This window comes from Canis lupus, chromosome 21 (assembly GCF_048164855.1).
Source record: "Canis lupus baileyi chromosome 21, mCanLup2.hap1, whole genome shotgun sequence".
Taxonomy (NCBI): domain Eukaryota; kingdom Metazoa; phylum Chordata; class Mammalia; order Carnivora; family Canidae; genus Canis; species Canis lupus.
Window position 1 is genome coordinate 6271888 of NC_132858.1, and position 20620 is coordinate 6292507.

The 20620-nt window shown below is 50.3% G+C and overlaps 1 protein-coding gene across 1 annotated transcript; it reads right to left on the reverse strand.

Annotated features, from left to right (window-relative positions):
- Window positions 1–12601: 12601 nt before the first annotated feature.
- On the reverse strand, window positions 12602–19150 carry C21H11orf24 (chromosome 21 C11orf24 homolog). Its single transcript, XM_072790191.1, has 3 exons — window positions 18949–19150; window positions 14752–14925; window positions 12602–13992 (listed from the first exon to the last, which is right to left on the reverse strand). The coding sequence occupies exons 2-3, from the start codon at window positions 14825–14827 to the stop codon at window positions 12881–12883; spliced, it is 1188 nt and encodes a 395-aa protein (XP_072646292.1). The 5' UTR covers window positions 14828–14925; window positions 18949–19150; the 3' UTR covers window positions 12602–12880.
- Between the last annotated feature and the right edge of the window lie 1470 nt (window positions 19151–20620).

Consider the following 20620-nt stretch of genomic DNA (forward strand, 5'->3'; position numbering starts at 1 on the left):
TGTAGAGATTACTTTTTAAAAATATTTATTTATTTATTTATTTATTTATTTATTTATTTATGATAGAGAGAGAGAGAGGCAGAGACACAGGCAGAGTGAGAAGCAAGCTCCATGCAGGGAGCCGGACGTGGGACTTGATCCCGGGTCTCCAGGATCACGACCTGGGCCGAAGGTGGCGCTAAACCACTGAGCCACCCAGGCTTCCCGAGATTACTTTTTTTTTTTTAAAGATTTTATTTATTTATTCATGAGAGACACATAGATAGAGGCAGAGACATAGGCAGAGGGAGAAGCAGGCTTCTTACGTGGAACCCAATGTGATGTGGGAATCGACCCCAGGGCCCTGGGATCACGCCCTGAGCCAAAGGCAGATAGATGCTCAACCACTGAGCCACCCAGGCATTCCTAGAGATTACTAAATAAGCTGAGTATACATTCTTCTCAAGTACACGTGGAATGTTCTCCAAGACAGATCATGTGTTAGGGCACAAAACAAGTCTTAGTAAACCATAAAAGGTTGAAATGAAACAAAATATCTTTTCTGATCACAAGGGAACAAACTGAAATGCAACAACAGAAGAAGAACAAGAAAGTTCACAAATATGTGGAACTCAAACAATACAGTCTCTTTTTTCTTTTTCAAATTTATTAAATTCTCTTTAGTTAACATATAGTGTAATATTGATTTCTATAGTAGAATATAGTGATTAATCACTTACATATAACACGCAGTGCTCATCACAACAGGTGCCCTTCTTAATACCATCACACATCTAGTCCATCCCCTACCTACCTTCTGCCATCAACTCTCAGTGTGTTTTCTATCATTAAGACTCACTTATGGCTTGTTTCCCCCTCTCTTTTTTCCTCCTCCCATATGTTCATCTGTTTTGTTTCTTAAATTCCACATATGAGTGAAATTATATGATAATTGTCCTTCTCTGGTTGACTTATTTTGTTTAGCATAATACACTCTAGCTCCATTCACATTGCTGCCATTGGCAAGATTTCCTTCTTTTTGTGGCTGAGTAATATTCCTGTGTGTGTGTGTGTGTGTGTGTGTGTGTGTGTGGTGTCTTCTTTATCCATTCATCAGATGATGGACACTTAGGCTCTTCTCTTAGTTTGGCTATTATTGTTTAAAGATTTTATTTATTTATTCATTAGAGAGAGAGAGAGAGAGAGAGAGAGGCAGAGACACAGGCAGAGGGAGAAGCAGGCTCCACGCAGGGAGCCTGATGTGGGACTTGATCCCGGGTCTCCAGGATCACACCCTGGGCTGAAGGCGGTGTTAAACCCCTGAGCCACCGGAGCTGCCCTAGTTTGGCTATTATTGATAATGCTGCTATAAACATCAGGGTGCAGGTATCCCTTCAAATCTTTATTTTTGTATCCTTTGGGTAAATACCTAGCAGTGCAATTGCTGTGTTACAGGGGAGTTATATTTTTAACTTTTTTTTTAAAGATTTTATCCATTTATTCATGAGAGACACACAGAGGGAAGGCAGAGACACAGGTAGAGGGAGAAGCAGGCTCCATGCAGGGAGCCTGACGTGGGACTTGATCTTGGGTCTCCAGGATCACGCCCTGGGCTGAAGGTGGCGCTAAACCGCTGAGCCACCCGGGCTGCCCTATTTTAACTTTTTGAGGAACTTCCATGCTGTTTTCCAGAGTGGCTGCACCAGTTTGCATTCCCACCAACAGTGTAGGAAGGTTCTCCTTTATCTGCAGCCTCACCAACATCTGTTGCTTCCTGAGTTGATAATTTTATCCCTTCTGACAGGTGTGAGGTCATATCTCATAGTGGTTTTGTATTTGTATTTGCCTGATGATGAGTGATGTTAAGCATCTTTTCATGTGTCTGTTAGCCATCTGGATGTCTCCTTTTGAAAAATGTCTATTCATGTCTTCTGCCCATTTCCTAACTGGATTATTTGTTTTTTGGGTGTTGAGTTTGATAAGTTCTTTATGGATTTTGGATACTAACCCTTCATCATATATGTCATTTGCAAATATCTTCTCCCATTCCATAGGCTGCCTTTTAATTTTATTGATTCCTTCCTTTGCTGTGCAAAAGCTGTTTCTCTTGATGAAGTCCCAATAGTCCATCAAACAACAAACTCTTAAAGAACCACCTAGTCAAAGATGCAATCCCAAGGGAAATCAGATGATACCTTGAGATGGATGAAAATGAAGATAGAGCAAAGAAAGCAGGGTAATTACAAGGGTAATTCATAGCTGTAAATGTCTGTATTAAAAAAGGAAGAAAGGGATCCCTGGGTGGCGCAGTGGTTTAGCGCCTGTCTTTGGCCCAGGGCGCGATCCTAGAGACCCGGGATCGAATCCCACGTCGGGCTCCCGGTGCATGGAGCCTGCTTCTCCCTCTGCTTGTGTCTCTGCCTCTCTCTCTCTCTCTCTCTGTGACTGTCATAAATAAATAAAAATTAAAAAAAATAAAAAATAAAAAAGGAAGAAAGATCTCAAATCAATAACCTAACCATATAGCTTAAAGAACTAGAAAAGAAGAGCAGACCAAGCCCAAAGCCAGCAGAAAGAAGGAAAATAGTAAGGATTAGTGTAGAGGCAAACAGTGGAGGAGAAAGAACAATCAAGAAAATCAGTGAAACCAAAAGTAGGTTCTTTGAAAAGCTCTACAGAATTGACAAAGCTTTGGCTAGATGAACTAAGGGAAAGAAGAAAGAAAGAAAGAAAGAAAGAAAGAAAGAAAGAAAGAAAGAAAGAAAGAAAGAAAGAAAGAAAGAAAGAAAGAAAGGAAAAAGAAAGAAAGAGAAAAAGAAAGAACACTCAAATAACTAAAGCCAGCAATTGAAGGACCAGTAGTGTGTGGCTCTACTTATGATTCCACCATATCTGGTTCAGGCATAGTTTATAGAGACAAGAGAGTTGAGTAGAGGTTGCCAGGGGCTGGGGGAGGGGAGTAGAGAGTTGTTGCTCAATGAGTACAGAGTTTCTGTTTGGGATGATGAAAAAGTTCTGGAAACAGTGGTGATAGTTACACAACACCATGAAAGTGCTTGATGCCCCTGAACTTGTATGCTTTTAACCGGCTAAAATGGTAAATTTTATGTTGTGTAAAAGATTTACATTATATAAAAATATTTTATGTCTATCTTGCTTGGAGACTCCCTTGCTGGCTTTGAAGAATGTGATGCCAAGTTCTAGCTGCCTATGGAGTAAGCCATGTGGCAGGGAGGTGCAGGAGGCTCACCCCCCACCTGCAAGGAACCCAGGCCCTCAGTCGAGCCTTGCAAGGAACTGATTCCTGCCAACACCATGTGAGCGTGCAAGAGCTCCTTCCTCAGGTGAGCTTCAGATGAGAATGCAGCTCTGGCCGACTCCTTGATTAAAGCTCTGTGAGACCCTGAAGCAGAAGACCCAGCTAAGTCGGGCCCGATTCCTGACTCACAAAAACTGTGATAGGTAACTGGAAAATGCAAGCAGTATTGTACTGTGACTTCGGAAACTTTTCCTTTCTTGCTCAAAAATATGTCTCTGGAAACTACCAATTCTATCACAGATCGTTCTAGCTCTTTCTTTTAAACTGCTATCCATATTTGGTGGTACTGCTGAAGACCATTTAGAGCATCTGCATTTTTGCCTTTACAAAGAATGTGGTCAACGGTGTTCTAATCCGTGCCTCTCCTGTGCTTCCGTAGGGCAGAAACCGGGGCATGTGATTACATCTGTGTTTTAATACCATGGTCAGTTGCCCTGCAAAGTGCCTGCATGAATTGTGCTCTGAAGCAGGACCTAGGGGCCCTCCGTTTCTTTTGTAACTCTTGTCTGCGCCTCACTGTCCACCATCTGAATGCCCCACAAGCCTGCAACTCCTTGAGAGCAGGAAGCACGTCTCTTGAGTCATTGTGCCCTGGAGCTCAGCCCAGGGCCTGGCACATGGAACAGAAACCCACCAAGATGTGGGCATCCTTTCTTCTCTGTCCACACTCTTTTCATAACATCTGGGCTGCACCCACAGCCCACAAGGGACAGCCTCATGGCCATGGTGGATAGACAATGGATGACCTTAGGAGTTGGACAATGCAGCTGAAATGGGCCATGGTTGGTGCCAAGGTTACAACCAGAGTCACTTGGGGAGATCAGACCCTAAGACTTATAAAGGCAGGTGCTCAGCCCAGGGGAGAGTGGAGATGTGCTGAGAGAAGAAGAAACGGAGAGGAGCACACAGCACAGCTCCCAGAGTCTTGGCTCTTCTATCTTTGTGACAAATCCCCTCACTTTGGAAAGTCCCAAGGTTTCTGTTGCTAGCAATCCAAGGTTGTCTGAGACAAATAGCTGCTCAGGGCTTATGGAATAAAGTGGACTTGTTCTCTGGGGCTCCCAAGATGCCACACTGGGGGTCTCCCAAAGGTTCAGGAGAAAGGCCATAAGTGGGCATGAGGTCTCCTCTTTCAAGCTTTTCTATTTACAGGACCCAGGGCCGACCCCTTAAGGTCCCCTTGTGCTTCCTCTATACCTACCTGGATTCCTTTGTACCTGCTTCCCTCACGCAGTGTCCTGAGCACTGGCAAAGTGGAGCCAAGCCCCCGCTGTGTACCCTGCTTACGGGGCACAGTGAGCTTATTCACTGAGTATAATAACTGGCCAACAGGATGTGGCACCCCCAACTGAGCAAACCTGGTGCTCTACTCAATTTGGCAGTGGGAATGTGTGACTTGGAGCCAGATGGACTGAACTCAGAGCCTGGCTCAGTTCTTAGCTATGTGGCCTTGGGCAAGTCACCTAATCTTCTGTCCTCAGTTTTCCCATTTGGAAATGGGCACAATAGTTGCTCCTCCTGTGTGGGAGGCAGTGAAGCACTGATTTCCTTCTTTGGGGGTGGCTAGGTGGCTTAGTCGGTTGGGCATCTGACTCTTGATTTCAGCTCAGGTAATGATCTCAGGGTTATGAGACCGAGCCCCAAGTTGGGCTCCATGTTGAGCCCAGAAATGGACCTTCAACTCTATGGCCAACTAATCTTCGACAAAGCAGGAAAGAATATCCAATGGAAAAAAGTCTCTTCAACAAATCGTGTCAGGAAAATTGGACAGGTACATGCAGAAGAATGAAACTGAACCATTTTTTTTTACACCATACACAAAAGTAGACTCAAGATGGATGAAAGACTGAAATGTGAGACAGGAATCCATCAAAATCCTAGAAAAGAACACAGGCAGCAAGCAACATCTGTGACCTTGGCCACAGCAACTTCTTGCTAGACACATCTTCAAAGACAAGGGAAACAAAAGCAAAAATGAACTATTGGGACTTCACCAAGATAAAAAGCTTTTGCACAGCAAAGGAAACAATCACAAAACCAAAAGACAAGTGACAGAATGGGAGAAGATATTTGCAAATGTCTTATCAGAAAAAGGACTAGTATCCAAAATCTATAAAGAACTTCTCAAACTCAACACCCAAAAAAACAAATAATCCAATCAAGAAATGGGCAGAAGAGATGAAAAGACATTTCTCCAAAGAAGACATACAGATGGCCAACAGACACATGAAAAAATGCCCAACATCACTCAGCACCAGGGAAATACAAATCAAAACTGCAATGAGATACCATCTCACACCAGTCAGAATGGCTGGAGTTAACAAGTCAGGAAATGGCAGAGGTTAGTGGGGATGCAAAGAAAGGGGGAACCCTCTTACACTATTGGTGGGAATGCAAACTGGTGCAGCCACTCTGGAAAACAGTATGGAGGCTCCTCAAAAAGTTGAAAATAGAGCTACCCTCTGATCTAGTAATAGCACTACTAGGTATTTACCCCAAAGATACAAACATAGTGATCTGAAGGGGCACCTGCACCCCAATGTTTATAGCAGCAATGTCCACAATAACCAAACTATGGAAAGAGCCCAGATGTCCATGACAGATGAATCGATTAAGAAGATTAAGGAGATATTATATATATTAGATATATATAATCTATCGATTCTCTCTCTCTCTCTCTTACTCAGCCACCAAAAAAAGAAATCTTGGGGCACCTGGGTGGCTCAGTTGGTTGAGCCTCTACCTTCAGCTCAGGTCGTGATCTCAGGGTCCTGGGATCAAGCCTGGCGTTGGGCTCCTGCTTAGTGGAGGGTCTGCTTCTCCCTCTCCCTCTACCCTTCCCCACCCTACTTATGCTCATTCACTCTCTCTCAAATAAATAAAATTATTTTTTAAAAAAGAAAGAAATCTTGCCATTTGCAATGATGTGGATGGAACTAGAGAATATTATGCTAAGCAAAATAAGTCAGAGAAAGACAACTATCATATGATTTCACTCATATGTAAAATTTAAGGAACAAAACAGAAGCATAGGGGAAGGGAGGGAAAAACAAAACAAGATGAAATCAGAGAGAGAGTCAAACCATAAGAGACTCCTAATCATAGGAAACAAACTGAGGGCTGCTGGAGGGGAGACAGGTGGGGGGTGGGGTAACTGGAGGACGGGCATGAAGGAGGGCACATGATGTGATGAGTACTGGGTGTTGTATAAGACCAATAAATCACCGAACTCTACCTCTGAAACTAATAATACACTATATGTTAATAATTAAATTTAAATTAAAAAATTCTGGGATCCCTGGGTGGCGCAGCGGTTTCGCGCCTGCCTTTGGCCCAGGGTGCGATCCTGGAGACCCGGGATCGAATCCCACGTCGGGCTCCCGGTGCATGGAGCCTGCTTCTCCCTCTGCCTATGTCTCTGCCTCTCTCTCTCTCTGTGTGTGTGACTATCATAAATAAATAAAAAATTAAAAAAAAAAACAGCTTCAAAAAATTCTCTCCTTCTCCCTCTGCTCGCCCTTCATTCATGCATGCTCTCTCTCTCAAAAAAAAGTCCTTCTTGGGCACTGAGATTACACAGAGTGCACTTATCATGATGAGCACTGAGTAATGCACAGACTTGTTGAATCACTAGGTTGTACACCTGAAACTAACACAACACTGTGCGTTAACTATACTGAAATTTGATAATATCCTTCTTGGTCCCCTCTCCACCTCTACCTGCTGCCCTGTGCCCCCTCCCCATCCCCACGTCTAACCAAACCTTTCCAGATTGTTGCCCCAGGTCACTGCCCCTTGCTCACCTGTCTTCCTTCCTAACCCTCCACATGGACTTCCTGAGGCTGCCTCCCCGAGGCCACTTGCCCACACAAGCAGCCACTCCCTGCCATGGACCCAGCCCATGGCAGCATCTGATGTGGCTCCCCTTCCTCCCTGAAACAGCGGCTTCTCTCGGATTCCAGGATGCCCCACTCTCCTGGTGGAAGAAGACAGGTCGTCTCTCTCCTCTGCTCGGCCTCACCTCCCCTCTCTCCTCAGACCACCTGCTCTGGCCTCCTGGCGTTGAACCCCATCTCTGCTGATGGCTCCTGACGTCTCTCCCGTGGGGGCCTTCCAGGCCTGTAGACCCGTATCCCACATCCTCCTGATGGCCTAACCGACATCCCAGCCTCAGCACAGACTCAGACTGGGTTCCCTGCCCACCTCCCCGCACCCTCCCGGCAGGAGGCAGTGGTGCCTCGTGGTAAAGCACAGAAGCTGGGGTGTGGCTCCAGGGTGTGAATCCCAGCTCTGCCCCCTCGTGCTGTAGGACATCGGGTAGACTCACTAATCTCTGGCCTCAGTTTCCCCTCTGTGGGCTAGGGGTGATGATGATAAGGATGCTTCTGTCTCATAGGATTGTAGCAATGAATTACTGTGCAAAGTGCGGAGAATAGGGGTGCCCTGCTCCCCAGCTCCTGGAAATGACCTCACCCCCATCCCATCCTCAAGCTCCAGATGGAGAGGCCATCCTGGCTTCTGCCGTGTGTGTGTGTGTGTGTGTGTGTGTGTGGCGGGGGCGGTATGGAAAGAAACACTGGACGTCCTGTTGACTCAGCTTCCAAAACACATCCCCATGTTCATGTGCGTCTCTCCCTCTGGGACACTCCCCAGTCCAAGCCGTGTCCGCATCACCACGGCCTGGGACACTGAGCAGCCTCCCAACTGACTGGCCCTTATGCGCTGCCCCCCAGCCTCCCTCCACATCACAACCAGAGCCATCATTTACCTAAGAGATTTAAATGATAGCTCTAGGGACACCTGGGTGGCTCAGTGGTTGTGTCTGCCTTCGGCTCAGGGTGCGATCCTGGAGTCCTGGGATCGAGTCCTGCTTTGGGCTCCCTGCATGGAGCCTGCTTCTCCTCCCTCTGCCTACGTGTCTCTGTGTCACCCATAAATAAATAAATAAAACCTTAAAAAAAATGGCAGCGCTACATCTCCCTTCCTTTCTCTTCTTCTTTTTAACTTTTCATCATGGAACTCTCCAGACATGCACACAGAGGAGTAGGTAGTGGCCCCCCCGTCGTGCAGCTCTTCATCTCCGTCATGAGTTCAAGCCCCGCGTTCTTAGGCATTGAACCTACTTAAAAAGAAAAAAGTGAACCCCAGGGGCACCCACTTCATCTGTGAAGACTTCAGTGCAACAAAATAATGCTTCAACCTGAAATCAGAGGACATTAATCTGCGGAGCAGAGTCCTGGGCCTCCACCTCTTCCTTGCCCCACACTGGCCATGTCCTCCCAGCCCGGCCCCACCGTCTGTCACTCCCCCCCTTGCCCTCCAGTTGTCCATGCCCACCAGTGTCTCTCTATCCAGGGACTACTCTCCTCCTCCTTCTGCCTGGATCCCCATTTTCCAGATTTTTCGTGAATCCTTCTCTCTGGCCACGTGCATCCTTAGTTCACATTTGGATTTTTTTTTCCTACTATGGTGAGAAGCCTTTGAGGGACCTAGGCGGGGTGGATGGTATCCTGATCTGGGTTGTATTTTTAAATCATCATTCTGGCTGCCTTGGAGGATGACTTGTGTGAGGGGGTGGGGGAGCAGGAAGACTGAAATCTGAGATTATTAAATGAGATGATAGTTATCATCAGTGCCTGTGCTGCCTAGACACTGGTCTCTCTTATTTTGAAGCATAGCTGTTGTGGCCGAGCATGGACATGAATGCCCCGCTGGTTGCTTCTGGGACAGAAGTGCAGGGCTGTGGTCGGGAGGGTACTGCGTTCTCCCCGAAATCCTGATTTCCTTTTAGGGGGAGATGGTTGCAGGCACAAATGACAGGATTCCACCCAGAACAGTCTGTCCTACAGGAAGAGACCCCCAGCTGGGAGCATGCAGGGGCAAGAGCTCTTCAGTGTGGGGTTCCCAGGGGGGCCTCCCAGTGCCAGGGGGGCTAGCACGGAGGGAGACCCCCGAGCAGCGAGGGGAAAGCTGGGGTGCTGTGCTGGGTGGTGCTGGGACTAGCACCCAGGGCGTTCATCCCACTGAACGGACTTCATCCCTCTCAGGATGAAGGAGTGAGGCTTGGCCGCCAGGGGGAGCCCGTGGACCTCCCTGGCTTGGGGATACGTGGCTGCCCCCAGAGGAGATAGGCTGGGTCCCTGGGTGCCCCAGCTGCCTGTGCTCCCAGAGTGAATCCTGTCCTGCCACTTGCTTGGAGGGTGGCTTTGGGCAGCCCCTCGGTCTTCCCACACCTTGGTCTCCTCACTGGAGGGAAGTTTGGAGGCCGAGCCCCGAGTCTGATTTTCACTGCACCTCGGCCTTCCATCTAGACTCTCAAGTAGGGACCCTGCTCCTCTGCGTCAGTGCTGCTTTGGCCACTGAACCAGCCACAGCCATGGCCACCACAGCAAAACGCAAGGAAGAGAGGGGCTCTGAGTCCTCTCTGCCAAGCAGCCTTCCCTGACCTTCCCAGGAGGGTAAGGCACCTCCTCCATGTGCTCACCTCTTGCCTCCCTCCTTGTGTTTGTCACATCTCACTCACCACATGGTGAGTTCCTGTGGGCAGGGCAGGTGGATTTGTCTCTGAATTCCCAACTGGTTGGCAAACAGTGGGTGCTCAATGAATACCTGATGAGCTAATGCTGAATGGGTCTTTTGAGCAGGCCAGGAATGCCTGCTCACTGTGGGCTGGAGGCCTCCAAGGCAGGGGGATAGCTCGGGACTCAAACCTGCGGCACCCCACCCCCCAGACTGGACATGCATGGTCTCCACCTCCTGTGAGCTCTCTGTAGACTGGCTCTTTCCCTCATGCTCTGCTTGGCCAGGACTAGCCAAGTTTGCCTATTTCTAGAATGCCAGACAGAGCAGCTTTGCCTTTATCTTGGGAAGAAATACTGACTGGAAACGGTGTGGTCATGTTTGTGTTTCGAGGGGCCCCTGGCTACAGGGTGGAGGATGGCTGGGTTGGGGCTGGCACTTGGCGGCAAGGTCCCAGGCAGGGCAGCAGCAGGGGCCTGTTCACAAGAATATGGGGAAGGGGCCCATCGCTGGCTCAGTGACTCCTGATCTCAAAGTTGGGACTCTGAGCTCCACATCGGGTGTGGCAATTACTTAAAATTAAATCTTAAAAAAGGAAAAGAGTCTGTGGGTGGTTGACAGGACCCTGGGCTGAAGCACGGGTCTCTAGCTCAGGTAAGCAGCAATGCCTGTAGGTTTAGGAAGAACCCCAAGGGCCCAGGACACTCTGGGGCCCAATGCTGAGCTTGGCCATGGACGCCATGGCTTGAGGCACTCGTGGCCCACCTAGGGAGCCAAGATGACTAGATGGTTGGGAACATGACCCCCCACGGAGGGAGGGATGGAGATTGCAACCAATTCTCAGGGGATGAAAGGACAAGACGTCTCTGGCTGGGGCAGGGAGGCAGGCAGGCCCTGACGTCCTGTGCCCTCATTCCTTGTACATAGGGGTGCCAGGCAGAGGCCCCTGGCCGTAAGCTGAGGATGAAAGCCATCCCTGTGGGTTGTCCCCCATCCCACCTCTCCAGAAGGGAACAAAGCACCCGATTTGTGGGGATAGCCTCCAAGCCCTGGTTCACATGGGTCCGAGTCTCTGGCTCTCACGAGACTCAACCAGCCTGGGTATGAGACCTGCCTTCCGCAGACAGGTCCCGGTGCAGGCTGCCAGCGCTGGCTGGCAGAGGAAAGGGCATGCTCCAAAGTCCTGATGCTCTCCCCTGAAATGCAGAGCAGCTGTCAGGGCACAGTGATGCAAGATGGGTGGCAGCTCCGGCCAGGAGCAAGAATGACGAGCCAGGGGCTGGAACAAGCACCTTCCAGCCACAGCCAGCACCAATACCTATGAGCATGCACGCGATGGGCTCCGGTGTGCGATGGTGTCCTCTGGGGAAGGGAGAAACCAGAGGCACAAGCTGGTTGAGGCCTAGCTGCCAGGACACATGGCATGGCTCAGAGACAGGCAGAGGCCTGAGAGGGGAAAGGGGGCTGGTGGACAGACCACAGACAGACAGGCAGAACAGACAGGCTGCAGGAGCTAGAAGGCGGTGAGGACCACGTGGGTGTTCTGATCCCTGCTCCCTACTCTGTTTCTCCTCCCTTGGCTCCTACGGGATTTCTAGGTGATTCTAGGTCTCCCCATTCCACAGATGAAGAAGTGGAGTTCCAGAGCATTCCACACTTGCTCCAAGTCACGCAGTTGGCCACTGCACACTTGGTCTGGGGACTCAGCTTGATGTGTTGCCCACCAGCTCTCACTGCCTTGGGCAGGTAGGCTGAGCAAGGCTGCAGGCCAACCTCCACCTGGGCAGGGGAGTCAGTAAAGAGAGAGGATTCCAGAATGGGTTTAACCCTGATTCTGGCTCTCAGGGGGTGAGTATGTCTCCTGTTCCTCTGTGCCTCAGTGGGGTCGGGATGGCCATGCCTCTGTCTTAGGGTCAAGGTGGAGGTTAAGCGGGTTAGTGTGTGAAGTATGAGTAGCCAGGACAGTTAAGTACCTGACGCACACATGACAGGCCCCCTGTGTGGGCTCTGAGGGCTGTTTGGAACACGGGAACCCAGGAACGTCATCCTGCGCAGGAGAGGGCCCTGGGTGCCCTCACGCTGGGGGCTCCTCTGTGTTCTAGGGTGACACAGGGCAAGGTGTTAGTAAGGACTGTCCCGCCACATGAGCTGATTGGGTTTCCATGAGGTGAGTGCACAGCGTGAGCTATGCAGGTTCACTGAGAATCTAGTCCGAGCAGGTCCAGGCTGACCCGCCATGCCGGGCAGCTCACATGTGGTTAAAGTGCTGGCTTCAGCTCTCTCGTGCCCAGATCAGACTCTAAGCACGCACCACTAAACAATTCAGCAAAAGGATGTCTGTGGGAAGGCCCCATCCGCATGTGGTGCCAGGGGTGCCCAGAGGCTGGCACGCTCCTCGCCAAGGGCAGGGCAGGTGTGGGCATAAGAGTGAAGCCCCAAGGGCAGCCCAGGGACGCTCAGTTTAGCTCCTGCCTTCAGTCCAGGGCGTGATCCTGGAGACCCGGGATCGAGTCCCACGTCAGGCTCCCTGCAGGGAGCCTGCTTCTCCCTCTGCCTGTGTCTCTGCCCCCCGCCCTCTCTGTGTCTCTATGAATAAATAAAATCTTAAAAAAAAAAATAAAAAAGAGTGAAGCCCCAGAAAGTTACACAGACATAACAGATCCCAGGGCCTGGGGTTACAGCAAGTGTTTATGAACACGAACCCCATCATGCGTGTCCCAGGCAGGCTCACCACGACGTAAGGGTTGGAAGGACTCGGCCTACACAAATGGGGAGACACAGGGCTGAATGGAAAGCAGTCATTGCTTTAATTCTGGTCGGGATCCACCTTGGGGCCCTGCCAGCCCCGCCCACGGGGGGATCGCTGCCTGCTCCATGAACATGACTGTTTACAAAAATAAATATGAAAAAGCAGCAACTCGAGTGATCGTGGAATTTGTCTGACAGCATGTAAATGTGTTGAAGCGTCCGGCATAGCTCCGAATTGCACCAAAAGAATCTGGAAGCACTGGGTTTGGTCTCAGGCAAAATGGAAGGAGGGGTGGGCTCAGCCTCCCAGACTCCTCACAGTTCTGAGTCCGCGTACATCCCATTGATTAGATAGTCTACCTGTGTGTACTCCTTCTTCCTGTAGCTCTCGTAGGCTTGTAGGGCAAACAGAACCAAAATTATGATGAAGAGAGTCACCCCGAGCAAGAGCAGTGCCAGGAGGAAGCCTTTGTTTACTAGAGACTGGGAAAGGGGCTTGGTGGTGACCACCAGGTACTGGCCTTGGGTGCTAAGCGAGCACGAGTCTGTGGTTGGCATCTTAGAGCCCCCTGAACTCCCGGGTGTCAGGGTGGTGGAAGCAGTACCAGGTGATGTTTCAGGCAGCACCTGTTCTGGTGTCCCAGGTGTGCCTGGTCCTGTGGCTCCCCGGGTCAACGGCGCAGGGCTTGGCTGTGTCGTGGGGGACGTGACCTCCACCTCGGGGGTTGGGCTGGTGTGAGGTGCAGGTGCTGGCTCTGTGCTGGTAGTCAGCTCCTGGGCTTGTGTCATGGTGGTAGTCACTGTGGTGGTGGACACAGAAGCCACAGAAGCCACGGATATGTGGGTGGGCTCTGAGGTTGTGTTGAAGAGGGTGGGTGTGGGCCCACTTGCTGTTCCATCCATAGGCCAGGCTGTCAGCGTCTGGATGGTGGAGACTTGTATGGACTCATTAAGTGCTTGGGGACTCAAGGAGGGTGCCAGGCTGGCTGGGGAGTTGCCAGGGATGTGCTCGGAAGGGCCCTGTGTGCCTGTCAGGCCATTGGCACCTGGTGTCATCCCAGGGGCAGTCTGAGCACTAGTGGCCGGTGTCGTCAGAGCTGCTATTCTTGGCACCTGCGTTGGGGATGTGCTGATGACAGTGCTGGAGGATAGAGTCTGCCGTGCTGATGACGTCAGGGCAGGTGGCAGGGGCAGGCTGGAGGTGACTGGGTCAGAGGGACCTTCTGTCCCCGTGTCTGTCCTGAGTGTTCTCCCTGCTATGACCACAGGAGAGCTGGGGTTGGCCTCCGGAGTCCCTGCAGCCAAGGTGACAGGAGAAGGTGCCACCACAGACACTGTTTTAGACGTTCCATTAAGGATGCTTATAACTGTCATCACAGATGCATTTATCTTGGCTGGATTATCCGTCTGGTTGGGGAGTAAGTGCCCTTAAAGTCAAAAAAGGGGAGAAGAAAGAGATACCATCACTTTTCGTCCTGGGCAGGTGGATGATTCAAAGAGTGTCTTAATTGCTGGCCTATTGGCCTGGCGTGGGTGGCTTTCCCCTTGGCTCGGTGAGAACAAACGTGATGTGTGAACACGCTTCCCTCTTATCTTCCCCCTGAGCACATGAAGCCTGCTGCCCAGCAGAGTGGATGTAAAAACTCCTCGTCCTCTGAACCCCTGGAAGGCTCGAGAGCTTCACTCTTTGATCCGATTCCCAAAACAGAGTGAAAGTCTCACCGTAGAGGTGTGAATCACTATTAACAAAACCCATCAAACACACACCTAAGTTTACAAAGCAGTAAATCATTGCCCAGATAGTCACACCATAAAAGAATTCTTGGCTTTACGAAAGAATTTGTGGCAGGAATTTCTGGAGATGAACAGTGCCTGGCACACGGCAGGAGTGTAATGAAATATTTGATGTATGAACAGATGAATTCCCCAGTGAAGATCAGATTTATAGAAAAGATTTTGCAGGGCCAAGCAAGTGACCCTCTCAGGACTCAAAGGCCCAGTCCCCTGGGGGCTTTCTACCCAAGCTGGCCCCCAAGAAGCGTGGCCTGACAACCCTCCCCAGAGCAGCATCCAGGCAGCACTGGGGCCCCCAACTCACCAGCCTAGGCTTGTATATATCCCTTGGGCTCAGGGTGCTTTGGGACCACTGTGGGCCTGACCAGCAGTCACAGAGCTTTCTCACTTACATGAATCCTGAGTTGACACTTGGCTCTTAGATAAGGACAAGAAGGAAATCCAAACGAGCACAAGGGCTGTCCACATCTTTTGGGTGAGCCAGGAGCAAGGCTGGGCGGTCCCTGAGGCTCCCAGCTGGCCAATCCTCAGGCTGCTAATGGTTCCCTGCTGCTTGGCTGAAGGGTCTGTGGTCAAGAAAGAAGGTGTCTGGTCAGTAATGCACAGCCTCACCTGGGACATGGGGCATGGCACGGTACCTGTCATGGAGGGTTCTGGCAAGGACCAGGGTGCAAACCAAGCTGAGTGTTTAGACCAAGGCCTGGCGCCCAGGAAGTGTGATACGTCTTAACCATGGTGGTCTAGTGATCTGCTCTGTGCCTGCATTTGATGGGTTTAAAGCATGCCTTGACTGACCTTCCTACCCAGAGATCCTAGTGTGAAAGAGCAGTAGAGAGAGGTCAAGGTCTTTTGGTAATCAGGATCAGCCAAGATCATGTATATCTGGACCAAGCTACTTCTGTACACCCCATGATAGCCAACCGCACCTTTTTTTTTTTTTTTAAGATTTTAAAAATTTATTTGACAGAGAGAGAAAGAAAGAGTGAGAGCACAAGCAGGGGGAGCAGCAGGCAGAGGGAGAGGGATAGGCAGGCTCCCTGAGGAGCAGGGAACCCAATGTGGGACTTGATCCCAGGACCCTGGGACCATGACCTGAGATGAAGGCAGACGCTTCACTGAATGAGCCACCCAGGCATCCTCTGACTCACATGGGAGAAAGCATTCATTTATCTATTGATCGATCGATTGATCCATCGATCTAGATTCATCTATTCATCATGTGTCATCCATTCACCCATCTATGATCCACCCACCCATCAATCCACCTATCCAACATCTATCCATCTATCCATTCACCCCATCCATGCACCACCCATTTACCACTCACTCATCCATTCACCACCCACCCACCCATCCATCCATCCATCCACCCATTCACCACCCACCCATCTATCCATCCATCATCCATCCACCCCTCCATTCAACCAATACTCCCTGATTCCCTGCTCATGTGCTGAGCAGTGCAAACAGAACAAAAAGATGAAAGCCACACAACTCCTTCCTCCAGGCAGCTTGCCATCCCGTAGGAGACACAGAAAGAGGTCACTGCACGCTGCTGCAAGCACAGAGCAGGTGTGACTCAGTGCCTGGAAGCAGGCAGGGCATGGCACATGGGAAGGCCTTGACCTGTAAGTGGGAGCCTGATCCTCTGTGTGGAGGCCCCAAAGGTGGGTGGGGAAGGACAGAGTGCTGTGGGGCTCGGAGGGGGCACTGAATTCTGGTGGGTGGAGGGGCGTGGCCAGGGAAGGCTTCCTGGGAAAGCAACACATGAGCCATGTTCTGAAACAAGGGATGGGATCCACTTGGTGGGGAAGAGGTGGGGGAGGCGAGTGAGAGAGTAGATGACAGCGGCAGGGCCAGAGGCTGAGAGCTGGGATTAGATCAGAGATTGGCAGGCCACCACCAGGCAGTTGGGATGTGTGGGGGAAGCCCCTGCAGGCCTGAGGCAGGTGTGTCACTAGCACAGCAGGTGCTTGGGCAGGAGGGACAGATGAGGGGCAGGCATGAGCGGAGCCCAGCAAGGAGGTGGCAGGGGTAGTAATGCAGGCAGGAGGGGACAAGGCCACAGGAGGCTGCAGGACTGGACCAGGGGGGTGCCACTGCAAGAGACAGAGGTAGTTGTGAGGATCTAGTCACCCAGCTGGTTGCAGAAACTTCCAGAAATGCCATGACGCTGAGCTTCACCAGGAGGAGGACTGGATCCAGCCAGAGCCGGCTTCCTGAGTACACAAGAGTCTCCCCACCCTTACCCTGGGGCCCTCCAGTATGCTGGCAGGCTGGGGTCCCTCACTGCAGGGGTGCAGTGGGGAGTAGAGGGGCCCACTGGCCTCAAGCATCCCATTGCTTCCTGCCCTGCTGGTCCTGGGTGTGCCCTGAACCTGTCCTCAGCCCTCACCTGCCTGAGTCCCGCGTAGCTGCCTGAAAGGCCCACGTCCTCTCTAGGCTATGACGCGGTCACGTGCAGTCATGGGTGGTCCCATGGACTAAACACTCAATTTGAGCACAGGGAATATAGAACACAGGCATGCTGGGAGCTGCAGGGCAGGCGAGGAGTCTGGAGCTCCTGAAGACACCTCCAAAATCAGTCCTGCCTGAAGACACCCAAGACCTTTGGTCTTTCCATTGGCCCTCACCATGAAGTTCCTGGGTTGCAGAGAACATCTTGGAAGGCCCTCAAGTCACACTAAGTGAAAATGTCCTGATCAATTCTTCACCTGGCATGGAGGCTGTCCACTGCCCTGTGATTAGGCCAGCTCCTGGCGGTTACAGCAGGCTCGCTGTCTTCCCATGAGCCCTGAGTCACAAATGAATCACCTTCAAGCATCCCTACCCCAGCCCTGATGCACATGCCCCCACACAGCTTCCAGAAAGATCCTGTAACCCACAAAGGTGACCTTGTCTCCACTGCTTAAATCCCATACTATCCCAAGATAACCCCCAAACTCATTAACACAGCCAAGGTAGCCTTCTAAATCTGGCCCTGCTACCTCTTTCCCAGTGGTCCCAGTCCCACTGGGCATGTGGAATACCTGAAGGTTCCAACCCAGCACCAGGCTTAGCCACCAGTCCATCCCAACAAGCACTTCCAGTCCTGCTGGGAGCTATGCCAAGCAGCCCCTGTGCAGCAGAAAGGGATGAATGGAGGGTGGCCACATGGCGGCTTTCTGCCTCCTGTGATCAGAGGAGATTGTGGTAAAGTGATTCCAAGACTGGAAAACCCCCTGGAGCACCACCTCTTCTGGAAGGCTGGTGCATTCTTTGATGCTTCTCACACCTTTGCAAGCGTCCCTAGCTGTTTTTTAGCCTCAAATTGTACGTTCTATCCAAAACTGTCCGTAAGGGCTCTTGGTAGCTTACAGGTCTAGAGGACTCAGTCCTACAGGCTACAGATCTGCATCTGTTCTCTAGAGTGCAAAGGCATTCTTTGTTCTGACAGAAACAAGTGGGGGAGGGTGGGGAGAGAAGAAACAGGCCGACACCATGAGAAGAAAGAATTGAAACTGGAAGGTTTCAGGGACAAAGAACCTACACTTACCCCATGAGCTGAGGCAATGCAGCTGGGCTTTCGGTAAATAAATGCATTTATAAAGAAAAAAACTAATAAATGCACTTAAATGACTCTTTCTTTGGCCAGTCACATCTACTGAATGCATTTAAAATGCTACCACTGCTGAACCCAGCATGCTCCCTGTGTGTGAGGCCTGGATCTGGGGTCCGCTGTACTGGGATGATGTGACTAAGGCTTCCTGAATGTACTCCAGGCCCTAGCGCCTTCTGCTACACCCCTCTTACTACAAATCTCCAGGGCAAGGTTGGCAAATTTTTTCTGTAAAGAGCAAGGCAGCAGATGTTTTAGATTTCTGGGGTCCATGCAGTCTTTGTCTCAGCTACTGAAGTCTGCTGCTCTAGTGCAAAAGGGCTGTGGGCCTTTGTAAACAATGAGTGTGGCTGTGTCCCAATAAAACTTTATTTACAAAAACAGGCAACAGGAAGGATTTGGCCCACAGGCCATAGTTTGCCAACCCAGCTCTAGCACTTGGATGAACTTCAAAGCTGATAATCCTGCTAAGGGACAGGGGGACCAATCCACCGTGCTGAATAGATTGCATGAATGCAGGACAGACACAGACTGTCTTGTTTGTGGTCTGGGCAGCCTCTTGTCTATCTCCTCCTGGGCCACTGCTGCTCGGCGGTTCCTCCTCCAACCCTGGCATCCGTGAGGGCCAACATACCCTGCTTGTGCAGCAGGATGGGCCCATGCAGGCATTGTAAGATCTCAACAAGAGGGCAAGAGAAAACCTCTCGAGGTGTCTGGCATTTGTGTCACGAGAACAGAAGATGGCCTAGAGGACCACATGCTCCCAGCCCCGCCTGTCCATCCCAGCTCGTGGCCCACGCTCCTGGTCTACCTCGGAAGGCAGAACCCCAGACAGTGAAGTGCCACAGAATGGGCCCCTCCTGGTTATGGGAAAGCTCAGCCCTCTGGGCTTTGCTCTTTCTTTTTTCCACCTGCAGCAAAGCCCTCTTGTGGCCCTCTCTGGGCTCACTATCCCGATACTGTGCTAACACGCAGGGCCACAGACACTCACCAGAGGGAGTTGCTTAGGGCATGCTCCCTGGCTGGGCTGTTTGCTTCCTTGGAGAGTTGTGGGCTTGGCACTGTGTGCGTTCTGGGTGAGGTCTGGCTTTGCAGGAGGTAAGAGCAACTTCGGGGAGCACTCGCAGGCCATGGCATGCTTTGCGGCAGATGTAGGACATGGGCAGATGCTCCACTCTGGGAACAGACGCATCTAGGATTTGAAAAAGAGTAAATACTTCTTAGGAAAAGCTTAGGGAAAAAATCCAGGGAGAAGGGAGGCACTGAAACAGCAGCACTAAATAGATGATCATGCTGGGAAGCTGATAATGTGTATTAGAACTTTCAAAGTCAAGACTTCTGATGTAGCACTTTCTACTGCTGGATTTCTTCAAAGAAAGCAACTGGATGGATGTTTAAAGATGGAGGTCTAAAAAGATGTTAATCGTGGCATTATTTATAACAGCAAAACAGAATGGAATGGTTACATAGGGATACAGTCCCACCCACATATCAAATACTATGGTGGCTGGGATGCCTGGGTGGCTCAGCAGTGGAGTGTTTTCCTTCTGCTCAGGGCGTGATCCTGGAGTCCTGGGATCAAGTCCCTCATCAGGCTTCCTGCATGGTGCCTGCTTCTCCCTCTGCCTGTGTCTCTGCCTCTCTGTGTGTCTCTCATGAATAAATAAGTAAAACCTTAAAAAAAAGAAACAAATATCATGGCGGCTGCTCAAAAACATATAACTTCCTGGCTGACTCAGGGGAGCGTGTGGCGCTTGATCCCGGGGTTGTGAGGTTAAGCCCCGCATCGAGTGGAGATTGCTTAAAAGTAAATCTTAAAAAAAGATATAGTTTCCTATTTATTGACATGGGAAGATGTGCAGCATGTATCATTAATGATTGAAAAAGCAGGGATCCCTGGGTGGCGCAGCGGTTTAGCGCCTGTCTTTGGCCCAGGGCGCGATCCTAGAGACCCGGGATCGAATCCCACGTCGGGCTCCCGGTGCATGGAGCCTGCTTCTCCCTCTGCCTGTGTCTCTGCCTCTCTCTCTCTCTCTCACTGTGTGCCTATCATAAATTAAAAAAAAAAAAATGATTGAAAAAGCAGATCATACGATAGTATACACACCATGATCCTTTTTACTTAAACAGACATTTGTTAAGGGGTCTACAGAGATTTACACAAGAACATGATGATGGTTATGCCTGGGGAAAATACGTATACTGGTGATTTCCATCTTCTACTTCTAAATAAACAAACAAACAAACAAATGCATTTTTTTTCACACAAGCATGTAACAGTTTTGGAAAACATTTCTGAAAGGCTCATGAAAGAAAACAATGAATTGAGTATTTTGAACTATGGGAAGAAAGGGACAGAAATAACCCCACTGGATATATACAGTTTCACATGGAGATTTTAATAATTTAGAGAAACTCCATAATTTATATACCAGGAGTTGTATTTTTCTAGAGCCAACCAAAACTTTAGAGGAACCAGGAGGATAGTTGTAATGCAAAGATATTCTGGTCCACGATTCTCTCATTGATGAATATTTAAGGTAAACTCGGGAGACTAAGAAATAGCTCATCACCTCCTACTGTGACAGATATTAGTAGGTGGTGATGTGTGAGGACCACCATGGGCCCACTCCCTCGTACAAACACCCACAAGGGCACACACA